The sequence below is a fragment of the Corythoichthys intestinalis genome, chromosome 13, assembly GCF_030265065.1.
Source record: "Corythoichthys intestinalis isolate RoL2023-P3 chromosome 13, ASM3026506v1, whole genome shotgun sequence".
NCBI classification, from domain to species: domain Eukaryota; kingdom Metazoa; phylum Chordata; class Actinopteri; order Syngnathiformes; family Syngnathidae; genus Corythoichthys; species Corythoichthys intestinalis.
Genome location: NC_080407.1, coordinates 9,107,084 through 9,125,768, shown reverse-complemented (window position 1 = coordinate 9,125,768; position 18,685 = coordinate 9,107,084). Strand labels below are relative to the sequence as shown.

At 39.4% G+C, this 18,685-nt stretch overlaps 1 protein-coding gene across 5 annotated transcripts in view; it reads right to left on the bottom strand.

Annotated features, from left to right (window-relative positions):
• mkln1 (muskelin 1, intracellular mediator containing kelch motifs) overlaps positions 1-18,685 on the bottom strand; it is a 233,566-nt gene that overhangs the window by 7,922 nt on the left and 206,959 nt on the right. For all 5 annotated transcript variants that reach the window (XM_057855275.1, XM_057855278.1, XM_057855276.1 and 2 more), the window contains 11 exons: positions 17,972-18,041; positions 13,570-13,712; positions 13,221-13,309; positions 13,039-13,148; positions 12,764-12,956; positions 12,572-12,688; positions 6,408-6,473; positions 5,828-5,940; positions 5,538-5,750; positions 5,256-5,477; positions 2,197-2,326 (listed from right to left, as the gene is read on the bottom strand). In XM_057855275.1, coding sequence (XP_057711258.1) covers positions 2,197-2,326; positions 5,256-5,477; positions 5,538-5,750; positions 5,828-5,940; positions 6,408-6,473; positions 12,572-12,688; positions 12,764-12,956; positions 13,039-13,148; positions 13,221-13,309; positions 13,570-13,604 — 1,288 coding nt within the window. In that variant the 5' untranslated portion in view covers positions 13,605-13,712; positions 17,972-18,041. The remainder of the gene's footprint in view (positions 1-2,196; positions 2,327-5,255; positions 5,478-5,537; positions 5,751-5,827; positions 5,941-6,407; positions 6,474-12,571; positions 12,689-12,763; positions 12,957-13,038; positions 13,149-13,220; positions 13,310-13,569; positions 13,713-17,971; positions 18,042-18,685) is intronic.

Below are 18,685 nucleotides of genomic sequence, written 5' to 3'. Positions count from 1 at the left end.
CGATTTTTTAAAACGGTGACGGAAAAAACTGAAGTCCATCCGTCAGTTTGACAGGTTGCAATTCCCACCCCAGACCACAGGGTGGCGAGTGGGCATATTAATTTTAGACCGTGACGTCGCATCGTAAAGCGGAAGTAAAGCCGAAGTGGGACATTATAGACCCGCCCTCGCATAGACCCAACGTAAAAACCAGCTCGGCGAATCCATTCACGTTTCATATGCAGTAAACATTATGTTGGGTTGGCATGGTCTTTCAGAGGACAAAGAGGTAAGCCATTTTTATATTTTTAACATTCTTTTAGCGTAACGTTGTGCCGTACTGGTTCTGTCTGACAATGAATGACCTGAAAAGAATTACCAATATTATCTGACTGCCACTGTTACCGTTTCTGTTATATATATATATATAAAAAAACCAACTTTAGTAAGGGGGAAGTGTAAATAAATTATAGAATTAAGATGTGTTATCAATGAAAAAAGTAAAAGTGTTCGTTGGCTGTCACTGAGTAGCATTTCCGATCGCTACACAAAGCTGACTAAATTACCCCCAAGAACGGTAAGAGACGTAGGACAACCAGAGGATATATAAGAAAGACAGGGCTGATGGTAAAGGTTAGCTTGTTGAAACAGGAGAATGTCATTGTCAGTCGCGTCGATAAAAAAGCTAAAGCTATGCTTAGGTCGGCTCGTTTTTTCGTCTTTTTCAGCCTTCGACACTAAAGCCATCTCTTTAACTGAACATTTTTATGTTCTTCCACATCTTTGCCAGTCAATTTGGCACCAGGCACATCATTTTCGAAGAGAATTGGTAGGTTTAGCTCTGTAAACATCTCCTTCGTACACGATTTCCATTCATTTCCTATTAGGGACAAACGGTGGCAACCTACTGGGGCCACAGTCAGCTGTTTTTGTCACTGCGGAGAAAAAGTTACTTATTCATCTGCTTGATGTATGATGGCACGGTGTGGATTCTCTGTTAAGCTTGTTCGGACAGAATATTAATTGAAAATGAATGAAAACTAAATACTATTGAATATGTTGAAGCGGTATGCAATGTTAAGAGTCTTGTTAGCTGGATTTGCTGTGTCCAGCCGCTGTAGCTCTGCTGCTCTCTGTGAACTGTCTATTCAAGCCTGAACGCGCGCGGCTCTTAAGTGTCTCTGTCACATGACTGTGTCGTAGCCGGTAACGCGCTTGGCCAAATGGACACACAAGTACGGAAAGTGAATTATACTAAACAAAGGGTCACCACAATGTCATTATTATCATTTTAAAAAATTAAGTGACAGGTAAAAATAGATTATGACCGGATTTTTATGACCCTGTCAGTCAAAATGACAGACAACGAAAAAGTCTAGCGCAACCTCTGAGTTGACTCAGTAGTCAATAGTTTAGTTATGTGTAATAAAATTGTTACTTTGCTATCAAAAGGTCTATTTGTCTTGTTGCTTATGTTATTTTGTAGAAGGAAAACATTATTCAGATGTTTGGGATATCACAAAAGCAAAATATACCTGTGTTAAAGTCAAAGTTGTGTTTGAAATGTATGCTTTCACAAAAAGCTCAATTTCTGTTTTTTCATCAGAAATGGGAAAACTGCTCAAACTAAGCTATTTTCTAATGCCTATTTCTAAAGAATGGAAAAAGATATGAACCAACTTTTTTTTCCTGCTGAACGAAGACAGTCTAATCTTTCATTTGGTGGGTTCCGTGTTTATATAGCAATAGAACAGAGTTTTCTGTGGGCCTTGCAAAATCAGTCAAAATCCAGTAAAACGGCCGGGAGCGAAGGGGGTTGCTCCAGTGAAAATGGCTGGGAATGAATGAGTTAAATTTCGGACAACTTTTTTTTACATATGGTTCGTGGCCCTCAGGTGGGTATAATTAATTGAAAATAATGTAATGTTTTCCTGCTGAGTGTGTATTATCACAAAGTTGGCGTTGTCCTTGTAGACGCTCCAATATGCGCGCATCTGTCAAGTTCATTCAAAATAGATGGATATTTTTGGAGTAAATGGAGTTTAATTTTACAGACGGAAACATTTGTAGTCAACGTCGACTAAAACTAGACAAAATTAGTCTTGAGTTTTTGTCAACAAAAACTGGACACATTTTGAGATGACGAAAATATGACAAAGACTACTCAGTATTATCGTCCAAAAGACTAAGACAAAAATTAAAAAGGCTGCAGGTTACCCATGCCCGAGTCCTTCTTGGTGCCATCAGATATGATCTCCACGTGGTCTCCATCGACATCATAGCTGAAGAAATCATTGAGGTAGGTCTTCGATCGCTGACCACCAAACACATAAAGACAGCGGTTTCTCTGCGAAAGGGGAGGGGAAACTGGGATTAAAATACAAACTGATAAAGCATAATTAGTATAGCGCTGTCCTGACCAGTCGACGTCATCGATGATGTAAATCCGTCGACGATCACAACATCCGTCGACGGTTAATGAAGGGTTATAAAAATACTTGTGTGGAAAGTTCAGAATGTTGGACGCTCGGTATGCAAGCGGGAAAGAGGCACAAAGCCAAAAAAGCACACCAGTGTCCAAAACATTGACTTATTTCAAAGAAAAGAAGGAGGGTACACAGCAGTGCCCAGTCTCTTCAATGCCAAACTTGGCTGCACGTCGGCCGTGAATGAACACCTACGCTGTCACCCAGTTGTAATTTTCGAAGACGACAGGAGTAAGTCCATCTAACTAACTATCGACATATTTTATTGAAGTTGCTAAGTCTGACGCGATATGCAATGAGTCCATTTAGCGCACGTTAAATAAAAATGAGGGCGGTAATTTTCACGGCTGCGTTTTAGCGCTGCGTGTGTGCATACATTTGTGCATGCGTGCTGATGGCTTTATGAGACTCAAGTTCCTTTCATTGTAGCATTAAAGTTCAGACATACAAAATAAGAAAACACACATATATTAAACACTGTAAACCTTAGCATTGCTACATTGAGGTGAATGGGGAAAAAAAACAAAAAAACCTACTTTAGCCTGCTATAAAACGTTGGCAGTCTTCTCCAAAACGCAAACTTGCGGTTAAAAGGCGACACTTCAAACATGAAAAAACACTGGTTAACAGTATTTGCAAATGGAAAAAAAAAAAAAAAAAAAAAATCTATTACTGACATCACATGCAATGACAAAAAGTGCTTTTTTTTTGCGTAGTGTAAAGCTTAAGTTAGCTGTTTAGCGAACTTCCGGTGAACATTTCAAAATAAAAGAATGTCTTGTTCGTCATATAAATAACGATTTCCGGAGTTAATCCCACATACAGTGATACCTCAGCTCACGAACATAATTGGTTCCCAGAAAGTGTGTGTAAGGCGAAAAGTTCGTCTTCCGAACATTTATTTCCCATAAGAAACCATTAAAATGAGAATAATCCGTTCCCAGGTCCCCATAAAACATAATTTTCTACTAAATAAGCCTTAAAACTACACAAAAATATACCTTATTTTATGTATAATAAATGTGCTATTGTATTATAATTAAAGAAATAAACTGTACTGTATAATAAAGTCGTTTTATTTACCTTTGTGATGGTAGTTGATGGCTTGATGGAATGGAGTGGGAGGGAGTTACTGTTTGGAAGGAGAGTGTTACCGGCAAAGTGCGCAGTTAGCGTAGACTCCACTGCTGTGCCCCCCACATGCTTTTGGTTGTTAATAAAAGTGCCCACAAAAAGCCATCCGACGCCTCTGGGTGTTTGTATGCACGCCGCCTCCTTTCTGGAGAGGAAATCGGCCGAACCGAAGACAACCGACGACAACGAGCCAACGTGACTCGCCGGTCCACTTCTCACTATGGTGGGAAGTTGAAAGCACCGCCAATTACCAGTCGAGGGCGAATTGGTAACACGAGTCAACTTCCATAAGGACTGTAGGTAACTCTTTTTCGGTCCCATAATAGCAAAAGTACACTCAATATGGTCCAAAATGTCTATCAAACACAAACCACGTCCGCACTCAACGAAAGTGAGGGGACGAACTGGGACGCCGTGAGCGTGCGTCAGTTTCTCGTGGCGCTTTTCGACCGCATGAATTGGTTCGTCCGCCGAAAACTAGTTCGTCAGCAGAGACTATATGCTCGCGAATTTAATGTTCTTGAGGCGAAAAGTTCGTGAGCTTAAGCGTTCGTGAGCTGAGGTATCACTGCTTCAGAATTGAGATTCTACAAAAATAGCTTTAAAATGACACCCTTCATGAAAAATCGGATTGGCAATGAATATTTACTATTACTATTACATTTAGTGCTATAATATTAATAATAGGTATTTTTTTAAGAATTGTTTTGAATCATGTTGGAAAGGCGAAGTCAGTGTTCTGATTCTGTTTACATTCCATTCTTTTGCACTAGTAAATGCTATCAGCATTTGAACTCATTGTTTATTTGTGATTTATTATTGTTATTTACGTGTGTATTTGTACTTTAATAAAGAATTTAACTCATTTGCTCCCAAAAACGTATAAATACGTTCTATTTTAAATTGTTTCAATGTCTCAGACGTATTTATAGGTTTTTTTTTTCCACAAGAGACATCTCTAGGTTCTGATTCAACTTAGCTCCAAAGCACAATGCTGAAAATCCATTTCAAAGCAATAAAACTGGCCACTGGAGGGCAGTAGCGCATTTGGTAAGACCTGATTCAACAGAACGAACGGCTGGGCTGCCGGCAAAAGACGACCGAATGGACGTCCAGGATGCCAGGCGGCGGATGACCGAGCAGAACAACGGGGAGGACGCCCAGGATGCCAGGCGTTGGACGACCGAGCAGAACGACCGGGACCACCAGTGCAGCGGACGATGCCGTTGAGTCCGTGCTGCTCTCCGAACAGAGCCCGCGCCACCGTGCTCGGCTGCTCACGTCCCCTGCACCCTCCAGTGTCCCGCGACTCAGCCGGAAACGCGCACGGCCAAACCAGTTACCCCCGAGGAACACAAGTTCCCCAGGCGAACTCCAGCACAAGGCAGTGGTCACCACAAAAGAAAGACTCAAAAAACATGACAGGCGGCGATGAGGGAAAAGTTTACCCCGGCTGTCTCATCTCTCAGTTAGTTATGTGTAAATAAATTATTACTTTGCTATCAAAAGCTCTATTTGTCTTGTTGTTTATGTTATTTTGTAAAAGGAAAACATTATTCAGATGTTAGGGATATAAACTAAAGCAAAAAATAGCTGTGTTAAAGTTAAAGTTACGTTTGGGACAGCCCTAAATTAGTATTCATTTGACAAACTCACCGTGTGGAAAAGCATGCAATGTCCGATCCGTGACTGGATGTCCTCTGGCCCTGCGTTGCAAGAATCTTCCCGAAGGAGGCTCCACGTTGCCGCTCGGCAATGGTAAGCGTACAGGCCGCTGAACTGCGGCTCGGACGTTCGGCTGTCTTCCACGCTGCCGTTGCATGTCAGTATCCGGCCGCCGAATGTGTAAATCATGTGCTTTTCCGAGTCCATGCACATCTGTTCGGGTAAAAGTTGCGTCACTGGAAAATCAAAGAATCCAAAAATCTCATCCGTTACCTGGTGGTCGAACACGAGTTTGGGCCCGCCGTCGGCTGCCGTGTCCTCGCTGAGAAGCGACCACGTGTTGACGTCGATGTCGTAGCGGTAGAAGTCGCTCTTCAGAGACTTGCTGTTTCTTACGCTGGAGTCCAAGTAGCGGCCCAGCGTGTAGATTTGACGCCGTTGGGAGTCGATGCACATCTTGTGGCAGGAGCGCGCGCTCGGACCGTTCTGAAAAATAAACCAATTGACTTTTTAAGGTTTGTCCCCATAGCGTACAGTGCGGTTCACACGACTCCGAAAATGACCTCTTTCTCAGTGTCCCTAGAAATGCAGACCCACTGGTTCTCCTGAACACTGTAAGCCCAGAAATCAGCAAGGTCTTGCGTGCCATCCCAGCCTCCAAATAAGTACACCGTCTCTGCAGGGCACAAAAATAAGCCGGATGTTTTTTTTTTGGGGGGGCAGGGTCAAATGTGGTTCGTCTACCACCATAAATGGTCTCCGACTTAATTGATGTGGACAGAAGTCAGCATTTGAGGAAAAACAGTTGCAAAATATCATGAATAATTGCTCACGTCTATAAAAGGAATGCTCTCTGAGCCGTCTCCATTTCCCAAAAATGAAAATCCAACTCTTGTCTAAACATCCTTGAGTACAAAACAAAAGGTCACTGTGAGCCTTTTTGAAACAAAGCCCTCCTCTTGGCTCGGTAGACAATAACGTGTCAGTCACTTGCAAGCAGACTTCCAGCAGGGAAGTACACATCAACGGCCATCCGATACAAAATCATTTGCTTATACACAAATAAAGCGTCGCAAGTGTTCTGCGGAGGAGGAAACGAGTCATAACACTGCTTGTGTGTTGTGCGTGTGCGTGCTCTCTCACCGGTTTGAACGTCAATGACCATTTGATGTCCTCCCCTCATTCCCGGCCTGTTGTCATCTCCGTCGTCTGTAGAGAGAAGAGGAACCGGGTAGAAAGATGGCAGTGATGGTGGGATGCGGGGAAATGGGAAAGCAGGAGGAAGAGTCGGGAGGGGTTGAAGGTCAGAGACATGGACGCACAAAAAGAAAGGCTTTAGCAAAGCTTTGACTTGATACAGAAATGTTTGGATAAGTCCCGCTTCCAATAAATGGCCTTCAGTGTTGTTTTTGGCAGCCCTTTTAATCTTCGTCTTTTGGACGATAATACTTATTAGTCTTAGTCATATTTTAGTCATTTCAAAATTTCTTTGTCTAGTTTTACTCGACGTTTACTCAGTATTTTCATCCGTAAAATTCAAAACCAAAAAAGAATAAAAACAAGTCTCCAAATTCCAACTATTTTGAATGAAATTTCAAAGACGAGCAAATATTGTAGCATCTACAAATCCATCACGTCATCATACACACTCAGCAGGACACCAGTACATTACTAGACATGTGCTGGTTACCGGTTTCACGGTTTACCGTGGTGTGAAAACGTCGCGGTTTCAAAACCACAAAAATTTTCCGTCAGACCGTAGTACGGTATTCGCCATTTTTCATGTGTCAAAAATCCAGCCAGGAGTGGCGTGGCGCGGCAGCACTCACCCCCTCCCGTTTGTTGCTGCGTGTGAAAGTGATTATCGGCTAAACAGCCAGCGAACCCTAAACAAATACTCCAAACTTAAGGCGTTCTTTTCTTCAATTTATTGAGCTCTCAAATCGTGGTAAGTGAAATATACAGAATGAATACATTTAAAACGTTGTACAATTGTATTTTTCCATGTGTGAGTAGCTAAACAGATTAGCACTATGAGTTCGCCAAAAACAAAACACATATTTTCCTTTGAAATTCGATTTCCAAACTAACTAAAAGCTTATAAAAGACGAATGTTAGCCTAGGCTTAGCTGGGAGAGCAACTTCGTCGAGTGTTACAGCCGCAGAGTGAGAAAACAAGCATGAAAAAAACCCATAGCATCAAAGATCGTTAATTGAGGAAAGATGATCTTGCCCTAAGCACAAATCCACGTTTGCTGGATCAAGGAGAGGTCTCACTCCCAATTATTATTATTATTATTATTTTTAAGATGAAACCTTTCCACAACAATATTTACATTTTAACTAACTTATACATTTTTAACTAACTTATTAACTTTTGAATTCTTTGTTCTTTCTAACACAAAGGCATGACATCATGTAGACTAGAGTTGACACAGTGGCTGAAAATGGCGAAACTTCACTTGAGCTTTTCAATCCTCAAAAAAAAATTATGCAGTATAAGTTTTTACTTTTTTTTATAGAAATTATTTTGTTCTTGCTCTTAACTTGAGCAACTTGAGCTGTGGCTGTGGGTATAGTCTACGTTATATTTTAATTTTATTTAAAATTTGTTTTTTTTTTATTGATAATTTATATATTTTAACAATACATTCATATTCCAATTTGCAACTATGTTCAAAAAAAAAAATCCTGTTCAATGGAAAAGTTTTTTTTTTTTTTTTTAACCCATACATCTCAAAATAACACATTTTGGAGCTATAATTGCAATACCGTGATACCGCGGTATTTTTGCTCACGGTTATCGTACCGTCAAATCTCATACCGGCACATGCTTATACATTACGTTCACTTACAAACTGTATCTAAAAAGTGTTGTCTGAGAGATCAAGAGGACGCTCGCCGTTAGCAATAGCCTAATGCTAACGCAAACATAGTCTTCTGAGGCTTAAAGAGCACAGCGATTTTCAAAATGTTCGAGTAATGTATCAGATCATAAACATAAATTAGGTGACCCCATCCCAATTTGTGCTCCTCAGCACACATACTACCAGAAGAAAAAAATCTAATCAAAAATCAAATCACTGGGGGAAAAAAAAGACGGGTAAAGTGTACAAACTTTGGCATTGTGTGCAGAGGACCACAGATTTGGAATGAACTTGACGAAACACTTAAAATTAGGGCTGTCAAAATTATCGCGTTAACGGGCAGCAATTAATTTTTTAATCACGTTAAAATATTTGACGCAATTAACGCACATGTCCCGCTCAAACAGATTAAAAAGACAGCACAGTGCAAATTGTTACTTGCGTTTTTTTTGGGAGTTTTGTCGCCTTCTGCTGGCGCTTGGGTGCGACTGATTTTATGGGCTTCAGCACCCATGAGCATTGTGTAATTATTGACATCAACAATGGTGGGCTACTAGTTTATTTTTGGATTGAAAATTTTCCAAATTTTATTAAAACGAAAACATTAAGAGGGGTTTTAATATAAAATTTCTATAACTTGTACTTACATTTATCTTTTAAGAATTACACGTCTTTCTATCCATGGATCGCTTTAACAATGTTGATTTATTGTTATAATAAACAAATACAGTACTAATGTACCGTATGTTGAATGTATATATCCATCTTGTGTCTTATCTTACCTTCCAACAATAATTTACAGAAAAATATGGCATATTTTATAGATGGTTTGAATTGCGATTAATTTTTAAGCTGTAATTAACTCGATTAAAAATTTTAATCATTTGACAACCCTACTTAAAATGTCACACTCCATCTCCATTTTTAAGAAAAAACTCAAAACTCATCTCCTGGCAATGTATGATTAAAGTGCGTATAACAGGAACAGAAAAAAAGTCTTAAATAGCATAATGATGTGAATTAGAATCATATTTTGAGACGATTCGACTATATACAACAATTTTGCAAAGCGTAGACCACGAGAAATTAGTCTTTAAATCTGCCGTTTAGCCACGCCTACCATTATAGGGCTCTTGCATCGGCAGGGTCATGTTTTCATCTGATTTAGAATTCAGTCCATTGAGGGGGAATTATTCAGAAGGAGGAAAATGCGATGAAGACAGCCGCAAAATGTCATTGTTTCAATCTTTCCACTCCAATATTTTTACAGGATATTCTTTTCATCCAAGTATGTATCCAATTGCTAAATAATTGGTATGGTCATGACAAATAACAGTCTTGTGCTAAATGGAATATGAAATATTAAAGATGCATTTATTCAGTACTGTCCACTTCTTGCACCTCTTAAACTACATTTTATGCCACCTTAGTTAGTCCAGCTTTTGTCATTTCCCTGTCCCCGGCTTCGGAGAATCTAAGCAAACCAAGAGGCCTGACAGCTAGCCGACATGCTAACGTCTCAAAGTCTTATTTTAGCTTTTCGAAGCGAAAAATCACACAAAACTAGCCTGGATCATGTCACACGGCGGGGTTCACACAAAACTAGCCTGGATCATTTCACACGGCGGGGTTGTCGATTGTCTTCGCTGATCGGCAACCCGCCCGGCGCCAAGCAAGTTACAGCTCGTTCCCCTGCTGTGGGCAGGGGAAACGAGTTTGCGGGGAAGCAGCTGGAAAATGACTACCGGACTAACCGGCCGATGTCGGAGAAGCGCATAGCTGCCACATGGTCAACACGAATATGGCGTAAATTATTGCTTAACTACACAGTGAAGATGTAAACAGTGAGAGAGCGGCGTGCAGTTGTGTGCAGCTAACAAATGGTGTTAAATGGTGTTATACTTGTATAGCGCTTTTCCACCTTTCAAGGCACTCAAAGCGCTTTCCACTACATCGCCATCTACCTACTGGTGACGCAGCACCAGGAGCAATGTGGGGTTCAGTATCTTGCTCAAGGCGAGTTCATCAGGGCAGAGAATCAAACCCACAACCTCTGGGTTGGGGGACAACTACTCTACCACTGAGCCACGCCATCCCCCTAGGCAGAATGTGTCTGAGGAGAACTTCTCTACATGTCCGTCCATGACCAAACATAAGTAAATATTCCTTTATTTAAAGAAAGTTTGTAGTGTTTACTTTGTAATCGCTGTATTCGCGGCCATTTTAAAACGTAGTTGCAATTTCTCATAGGGTGGACATTAATTTGACAGAACAAGGGGAGTTGTGCGACAATTGGCCGGTCGTCTGCCATTCTCGGTGGACAAGGAGCATTGTCAGCCACAAAATGCAAGCAACCTCCGTATTGAAACGTGTGCTATGATCCCAGTATTTGACATAATACAAAACACAATGTTTATTCATTTCCTTGCACACTTGTGTTGGCCAATTGGTGTGAACGGGAACTTTCTGAAACCCAAAAAGGCTCACACGCCTCTCCCTGGTGCAGCTACAAAAGCTCTTCGGCTGGCGTGATGCGAAAAATAAACAAATTAGTCCGCAAAATCATCTGAATCCGCAGTCCATCTGCATGCTATGAAGCAATGCTGTATTGTGAGATGCTGACCCGGGTGACGTAACATTCGCATTCGTCCTAAACCCGAGACTGGAGCCGGAAGTTACTCATTTTCATGGCGCGGGATTCAGAAATTGAGTACATAAAACGATCGCTTTCACACACATTCAAGTGGTCCATTTCATTCAGGAGCATAAAACACCTCGTGAAATATGAAATAAACATGCTTTTTGGTGTCATACGCACTTTAATATGTTGATTCTTTGAATAGCATTACTAGGGTATCTCATATCAAATCTAATGTAACCAGAACGTTGAAATTGTCCATAGTAAAATATATGTATGTGTATGCTGTCCAACTGGGCCCCTACTAAAAGCTTTTAATAGCTTCCTTGCAGTGTCCTTTTGCGCATCTTTTCATATGAACTGCTTGTATATGACCATATACTGTATATCTTGAATGATTGAACTGAAACTGAATGCTATGCTAATGCTACGAGTTACATTTAGCATGTGATGATCAATCAACACAGACCTATAAAGGCTAAAGCAACTGCATACTCGCTCTTGCTAAGATAAGAAGACAAATCTTACCGTGTGTGTCTCAAAACAAGAAACGAGGAGACTGGAGAGGACACTAGTAGGTGAGTTGGGGGGAGGCGCAGCACGTCACATGAGTGACACAACTAGACACTGCTACGATTGAGGCTAACGACACGTAAAATGTCACACATTGTGAACATGTGACGGACACTATTGTTTTCCGAAATTTCCAGGTTCGCGGTGAATCAGTAACAGGCACACTTTTGCTCAATAGACAATGTTTATTGATTAGAAAATGCAGAATAAATTAGATTTATTGATTACAATCCCACAAGAGCAAGCAACAAGCATCAAAAACAAGCATAACAAGGGTAACGATGACGTTAGATTTGAGTTTGTCAATCCCAGAATCCCCGCGCTATGTTACAGCACAACCAGGTGTTCCCTGGCAATGAAAATCACTTACTGTGACAAATGAGCGGGAGCCAACGCTCCGGTTAGGTGGCGAAGGAACAAAGTCAGGCGATCCGTACGTGACCCGCTGGCGGACTTCGCGTACGGATCGCCTGGTTTTGTTCCTTTGCCGCTCTGCCGGAGTGTGTTGGCTCCCCGCTCATTTGTCACGGTAAGCGATTTTCATTTCTAAGGGACATTTTGTTTTGCTGTAGCGGTAACGCAGGGATTCTGGGATTTACAAACTCATCGTTGCTATTTGTTCTTGTTTTTGATGTGTGTTTGCTTGCTCTTGTGGGATTGTAATCAATATATCTAATTTATTCTGCATTTTCTATTAAATAAACCGTCTATTTTGCAAAAGTGTGCCTGTTACTGATTCACCGCGAACCTGGAAATTTTGGAAAACATTAGTGGCGTCACAGACAGGATCGTCTGGCTTTGTTCCTTCGCCGCCTTACCCGAGTGTGTTGGCTCCCCGCTCATTTGTCACGGTAAGCAATTTTCATTGATAAGGGACATTTTGTTTTGCAGTAACGGTAACACGGAGATTCTGGGGTTGACAAACTCAAATCTAGCGTCATCGTTGACATTTGTAATGCTTGTTTTTGCATTTATTCTGCATTTTCTAATCAATAAACATTGTCTATTGAGCAAAAGTGTGCCTGTTACTGATTCACCGCGAACCTGCAAATTTCGGAAAACAACTATGGTACATTTTCATTTCGTTTTCGTCTTTCAGGCATTCGTCTTGTTATGTTTTAGTCTCCCAAGTCACGTTTTTAGCTCGTTATCGTCTTGTCATGAAAAAATCGTCGGCGAAATATTTTCGCTATAGTCATCGTTGACGAAAACAACACTATTGGCCTTACTGTTCACGTCGTCCCTGCTGATTTCTTGGGCGCATGTACATTTGTTGCATTTGGGGATGATTTGACTCCATCGTGGCTTGTACTCTTGCTGGCTTATATACTGGTTAAACAAACCGTCTAAGAGGAGAGATGTGACATTAGCTCCAATGACAAACGGACGGGAATAGACTCGGCGAAAAAAACGGGCCGGACCTCGCACGGCTTTGTCGATGAGGTCCTCGCAGGCGTCAAAATCGCCTTGCAGCACCAGCCGGTCGTGCAGGTGGGTGAGCATGGGGTGTTCGAGCGCGATGCGAGTCTTCTTCTGCAGCGACTCGAAGGCCTCGGTGTAGTTGTGCTGACGGAAGTGTTTGAGGCAAAGGCGGATGGCTTCCTGTTCTCTGTACTGCACATATATTTTAAAAAGAAAAAATCCAAACCGGGTCCTGCTAATTTTTTTTACCAGAGTTCTTTTTTTCTTTCCTTACCTTGCTGTACCAGTTAAGGCAGGGCTGCACTACATCCGGATCCTCAATACCGTGCAGTTCAATGAACCAGATGCTGAAGTTGAAACTGGGACCCCATGACATTAGAGGCACTGATGGACATACAGGGGTCTGCTTTACAAGTAGAAGGACTTTCAACAAGTTATATTTAAACTGCTTCTTACCTATCTTAACAAATCTGCAGGGAAACATCTGCTCGTCAATCTTGTGCTTTAAGGTGAATGTTTCCTTGTTGTAGTCATTCTTAAGGCCACTGGCAGAGGAGAAGAAAGAAAAAGGCTGTCTTTTGACTACTTTTCCAAATGGATTTGTTGAATTCTGGCATGTGCTGGAAAAATTTGTTACGCTTTTGAGTTACGGGCATGCTCACAATACCAATTCAAGTCAAGTCAAAGCACCGCTGTATTTGTGCAAAAGCAATGAAGAACAAGCAAGTGAATTTAGTTCAAGTTTGTCGATTACAATCAGTGAGTCACATTTGTGTGTTAGTAATTGTGAACGTCGTCGTCTCACCTGGACAAAAGCTCAGTCATGTTTTCTTCGCTCATGCCTCCGAACACCTTGAACTTCTTCAGGTTGCAGACGTGCGTTTTCTCGTATTTTCCAAAAGTGATGCTCTGAACGATCGCCGGCCTCTCCAGTTTCAAGATTAAAAACTGCAAAAACAGGAAGAGCATCCTCAACTGCTGGTGTATTACAAAAAAAATGCCGATTCAGAAAGAAAAACAGACATCACAAGTAGAGATGATCCGATCACGTCATTTTCAAAGTATCGGAATCGGCAAAAAAATATCGGCCATGCCTTTTTTTTAATATATACAGATATTTTTTAATTAAATCGTTTTCTAATTGTATTTAACGTTACAGACATAATATGTTTCACTCTTCAAGAGTCTTTAGTTTAGGCTTAATGTAGGGTTATCAAATTTATCCTAATAACAGCGGTAATTAATTTTTAAAAAAATGTATCATGTTAAAATATTCATCACAGTTAATGCATGCGCTGCACGACCCACTCACGCATTGTCGCACTCAATCTGTAATGGCGCCGTTTTACCTATATAGAGATAAAGGCAGCGTAAAATGAGTAGACTGAATTTTGGCAGCCTTTGGAGCCTTTTTTTAATTGGCTAAAACCTTACAATCCCTCTCCCTACGATTAGAAATATCATGGGAAGCAATGTGGGGAAGCAAGGTAGCAATTAATCTTTATCTTAACACCTTATATTATTTGCCAATGCAGAGAAGATATATCAATTGGTAGCACTGCGCACAGTCATGGTTCCACTTCCCATCATGCATTTGGGCATGACTACAGTATCATTTACTGAATTCTCAACAAATACACTAGATGGCAATATTTAGTCACAATATACAAAGTCACAAGTCTTTCTATCCGTGGATTGTCTCACAGAAAGAATGTTAATTATGTAAATGCCATCTTGAGGATTTATTGTCATAATAAACAAATACAGTACTTACGTACTGTATGTTGAATGTATATATTCGTCCGAGTTTTATTCTTTTTTTTCTTAATGCATTGCCAAAATGTATATGATCGGGAAAAATGATCAGGAATGATTGGAATTGAATCGGGAGCAAAAAAAAGCCATCGGATCGGGAAATATCGGGATTGGCAAATACTCAAAACTAAAAGGATCGGGAGCAAAAAAACATGATCGGAACAACCCTAATCACAAGGAAATATTTTGACAGTTAAATTCAAAGTAAATGATATTTAGATTGGTATAGACTTGGAGTGGGAATCTCGTGTTACCTCACGATACGATACGCGATACAAAGCTCACAATAACGATGATCTGACGATATGGCGATATGACGATTATCGATACATTGGTCCGGAAATCGTTCTAGGATATTCTAAAAACAACTAATAAACAGAAAAACAAGCTTCTGCTGTGAATTGGAATGGGTTTATCAGTAGTAGACGTCCAATCCAATTTAACTGGGAGGGTGGCAGCGAATGAACATTCGTTCATTCGCTGCCATCCCTCCCACTTCAAATGGATTGAACGTCTATGGCTGTCAGTGGCAGCCAATGAGGTAATTTTGGGCCATTTAAGGTCATTTTCCTGTGGATTTTGGGGTATTTTATGGATCACTTCTAGTTTATTTTCAGTTACAGAACAGGAAGTGACCTGGAATCACCCAAATGAATAGGCAGTGACTCAAACCCAACAGGAAATTAACAGCAAGTGACCTGTAAATGCCCCGAAAATCGGACAGAATGACTGCGAATGCTCTGGTTTCTAATTAGTGCGGCAACGATTAATCGATTAACTCGAGTATTCGATTAGAAGATTCAAATTAAATGTTGCTGCTTCGAGTATTTGTTTAATTAAAGTGGCGCTGTAATGGTTTGTTTTGAAAGTGTTTGCATTTATTGATATGGGTGGATACACAGCCCTCTAGTCTACCTCATTTCACATAGCTGAATCCATCTGCTCCCTGTTAAGACCAACATAAGCGTTTGTTCGAGCTAATGATTTTTTTTTTTTAATGCATTCCTATTTTAGTTTAAAGGTATATTCAGCAGTTTATTTTTGTGGGAATATGTGTCTGAGCACTTTGTTAAGCGCATTGTAAAAAAGCGTTAGCATTTTAGAGCATTTAAGCTTGCGGACTTTTGCTATGTAAGTTAGCCAATTGTTCTTTTGTTGTATATAGATCCTCCTTTTTTTATATACCGTGCAGGGGTCGCGTTAACCGAATATTTTCCGTCGTTGACCGGTTTTTTACAACGGTGACGGAAAAAACTGAAGTCCATCTGTCATTTTGACAGGTTGCAATTCACACCCCAGACCACAGAGTGGCGAGTGAGCATATTAGTTTGCTATTGTCCCTCTTGATGCATGACGTCGTTGGCCTTACTAGGAAAAATGTCAAGGCAACTGAGTGTCCGAAGTTTCTTCAAAAAGCCCCAAAACGACGATGGTGTTGATAAAAGAGGTGAAAAAAGAAGGACTGATGCAGTGAAGGATGACAACGAATCAAGTGAATCGCCGGTTCACTCCTCACTGCGGCGAGCAGTTGAAAACGCCGCCAATTACCAAGAAGGGCAGAATTGGTAAACGATTAACGTTTTTTTTTAAAAATTGGAAGTTGCCGATATGTGCGTCGTATCAACGTGCATTTTTATTTAATAATAATAAATTAAAAAAAAAAAAAATATATATATATATATATATATATATATATATATATATATATTAGTGGTGGGACTCGATTAAAAATTTTTAATCGAGTTAATTACAGGGTCTGTAATTAATTAATCGAAATTAATCGCATTCTAATTGAAAACCATATATTGACAAAACAAATCATGTTCTCAATAAAAAAAGCCTTTTTGAGCTTAACAACAAATTTATTACTGTTAATATGTAATGTTATCAGTAAACAATTGGTCAAAGTGCTAATCAGCTATTCAGGTTTCAAGTGTTTCAGGCACCCGGATTATTTATGTTCTTTGAAAACATTTTTCTTTAGATATGTAAACAGTTAAAAAACAGTAACTAGCTACTTTTCAGTAGTTACAAGATAAAACTATGAGGCATAAAATATTGCCAAACATTTTCTTTCAGATAGTGAAATGTAAACACTGATAATTAAACTGCAAGAAAATAACAAAGTGCAACACTTCAACATTAAGTTTCTTAACAATCCGTACCAATTGTTATGACTTTTCGTTCAATCTCCCAGGACTCAGCTCCCGAAAAAAAAACTGGCCCCTAACTGTCCAAATAAAATGTCACCTCCCATCACTGCTGCTGTTAGCGTTTGTTTGTGTGCGCCAGATTTACCGGCGTACCAGAAACACATGAGTAGGAAGGTTCCGCATGCGGACAAATGGAACTGAAACAATTAATTGCGTTAAAATTTTTAACGCGTTAAAAGCTTTATAATTAATTAATCGAAATTAACGCGTTAAAGTCCCAGCCTTAATATATATATATATATATATATATATATATATATATATATATATATATATATAAAACAAACTTTCTAACGATTTAAAAAAAAAAAATTGGAAGTTGCCGATATGTGCGTCGTATCAACGTGCATTTTTATTTAACAATTAAAAAAAAAAAAAAAAAAAAAAAATATATATATATATATATATATATATATATAAAATGGAATTATATAATATTTTATTATTATTAAATGTATTAGGATCATGGAAGGTCCTACTTGGGGGGGATATATATATATATATATATATATATATTCTGTATATACATAATATAATAACAATATATATGGAAACACAGTACTGGCCTGCTTACTGTAATCCATGACTGCACTAATGTTAGTTACTTTATAATATGAAGTATTATTGTATTATTGTGTATATACATATAGTGACTGTATCAAGATATAGTCATTTTAAAAATTTAAGTGACGGGTAAAAATAGATTATGACCGGATTTTTATGACCCTGTCAGTCGAAATGACAGACAACGAAAAAGTCTAGCGCAACCTCTGATACCGTGTGAGGCTCATCTCAGGTATTTTAATTTTTTATGTTCATTATCCGAATACTTGATTATTCGAACTAAATAGTTAATTGATTAATAGACTACTAAAATAATCGATAGCTGCAGCCCTATTTCGAATGAACAAATGTTCCCAATCTAAATGGATTGGGCGTCGAGTACCGTCAATGGCAGCCTTAGAGTTACCTGAGACACTATTATGGTGGAAGGTTTTGGTAGCAACTTGTTGGTTGCTTTTTTTTTTTTTTAAAACATTGACACCTTTTTAAAACGATATCTTGATTCTTGGCAGGAGCATATCGATAACCTTTTGGGATACAAAGTATCACGATATATCATTTTGTCACACTCCTAGTATAGACCTTATGCAACATCAGTTGCCGAATTATATTTACCTGTGGAGGGTAGTTGCTCTCAGATGACCACCTGGAAGACTGATCATTTGGTTTGTCTACCAAAATGTTCCTAGAAAACAAATAACTAATTAACCATGACCAAGTAAATGCACGCTCATTAGAACAACGATCAGAAATGTACTGTATTGTTAAGAACATGACTGTTCATTTGAGATAGACTATTGCTAGCAAGAAAATTATGAAACATAACCCAAACATAATCACGATTTAATACATTTTTTGCATGTGCAAACCAGTCACGTCTGCATTCGGACGTAATAAGACGATATTGTTGCATTTTAAATATGATATGATATGATATTAGACTTACCACTGTACATTCCCTGTGAGAATATAAATTAGTGTATTTTTGATAACTTACAAGTTCTCTTCGTAAAAAAATAAATTATAATGCAGAAAGATAGCGTGCCCTTTTATTATGTTGATCACTATGCGATAAATGCAGTCAGAAGTGAAAGCAGAACTACATACTACATCTAGTAAAACAGCAATGCTGCTGAACGTCCCACATAATACATATTATTAGCGTAAAGCTAATATTTGGCCAAGCGTTGCCTTCTAATTCTCCTAAAATAGACTAAACTAACTCAAAATATCATTTCGATGGCGGTTTTTACTACAAACACTGCAAAAATGTCGTTAGCAATGTAGCCAATGCTAACTAGCCTGAATTGAAGGCGAGCAGCTAGGCCG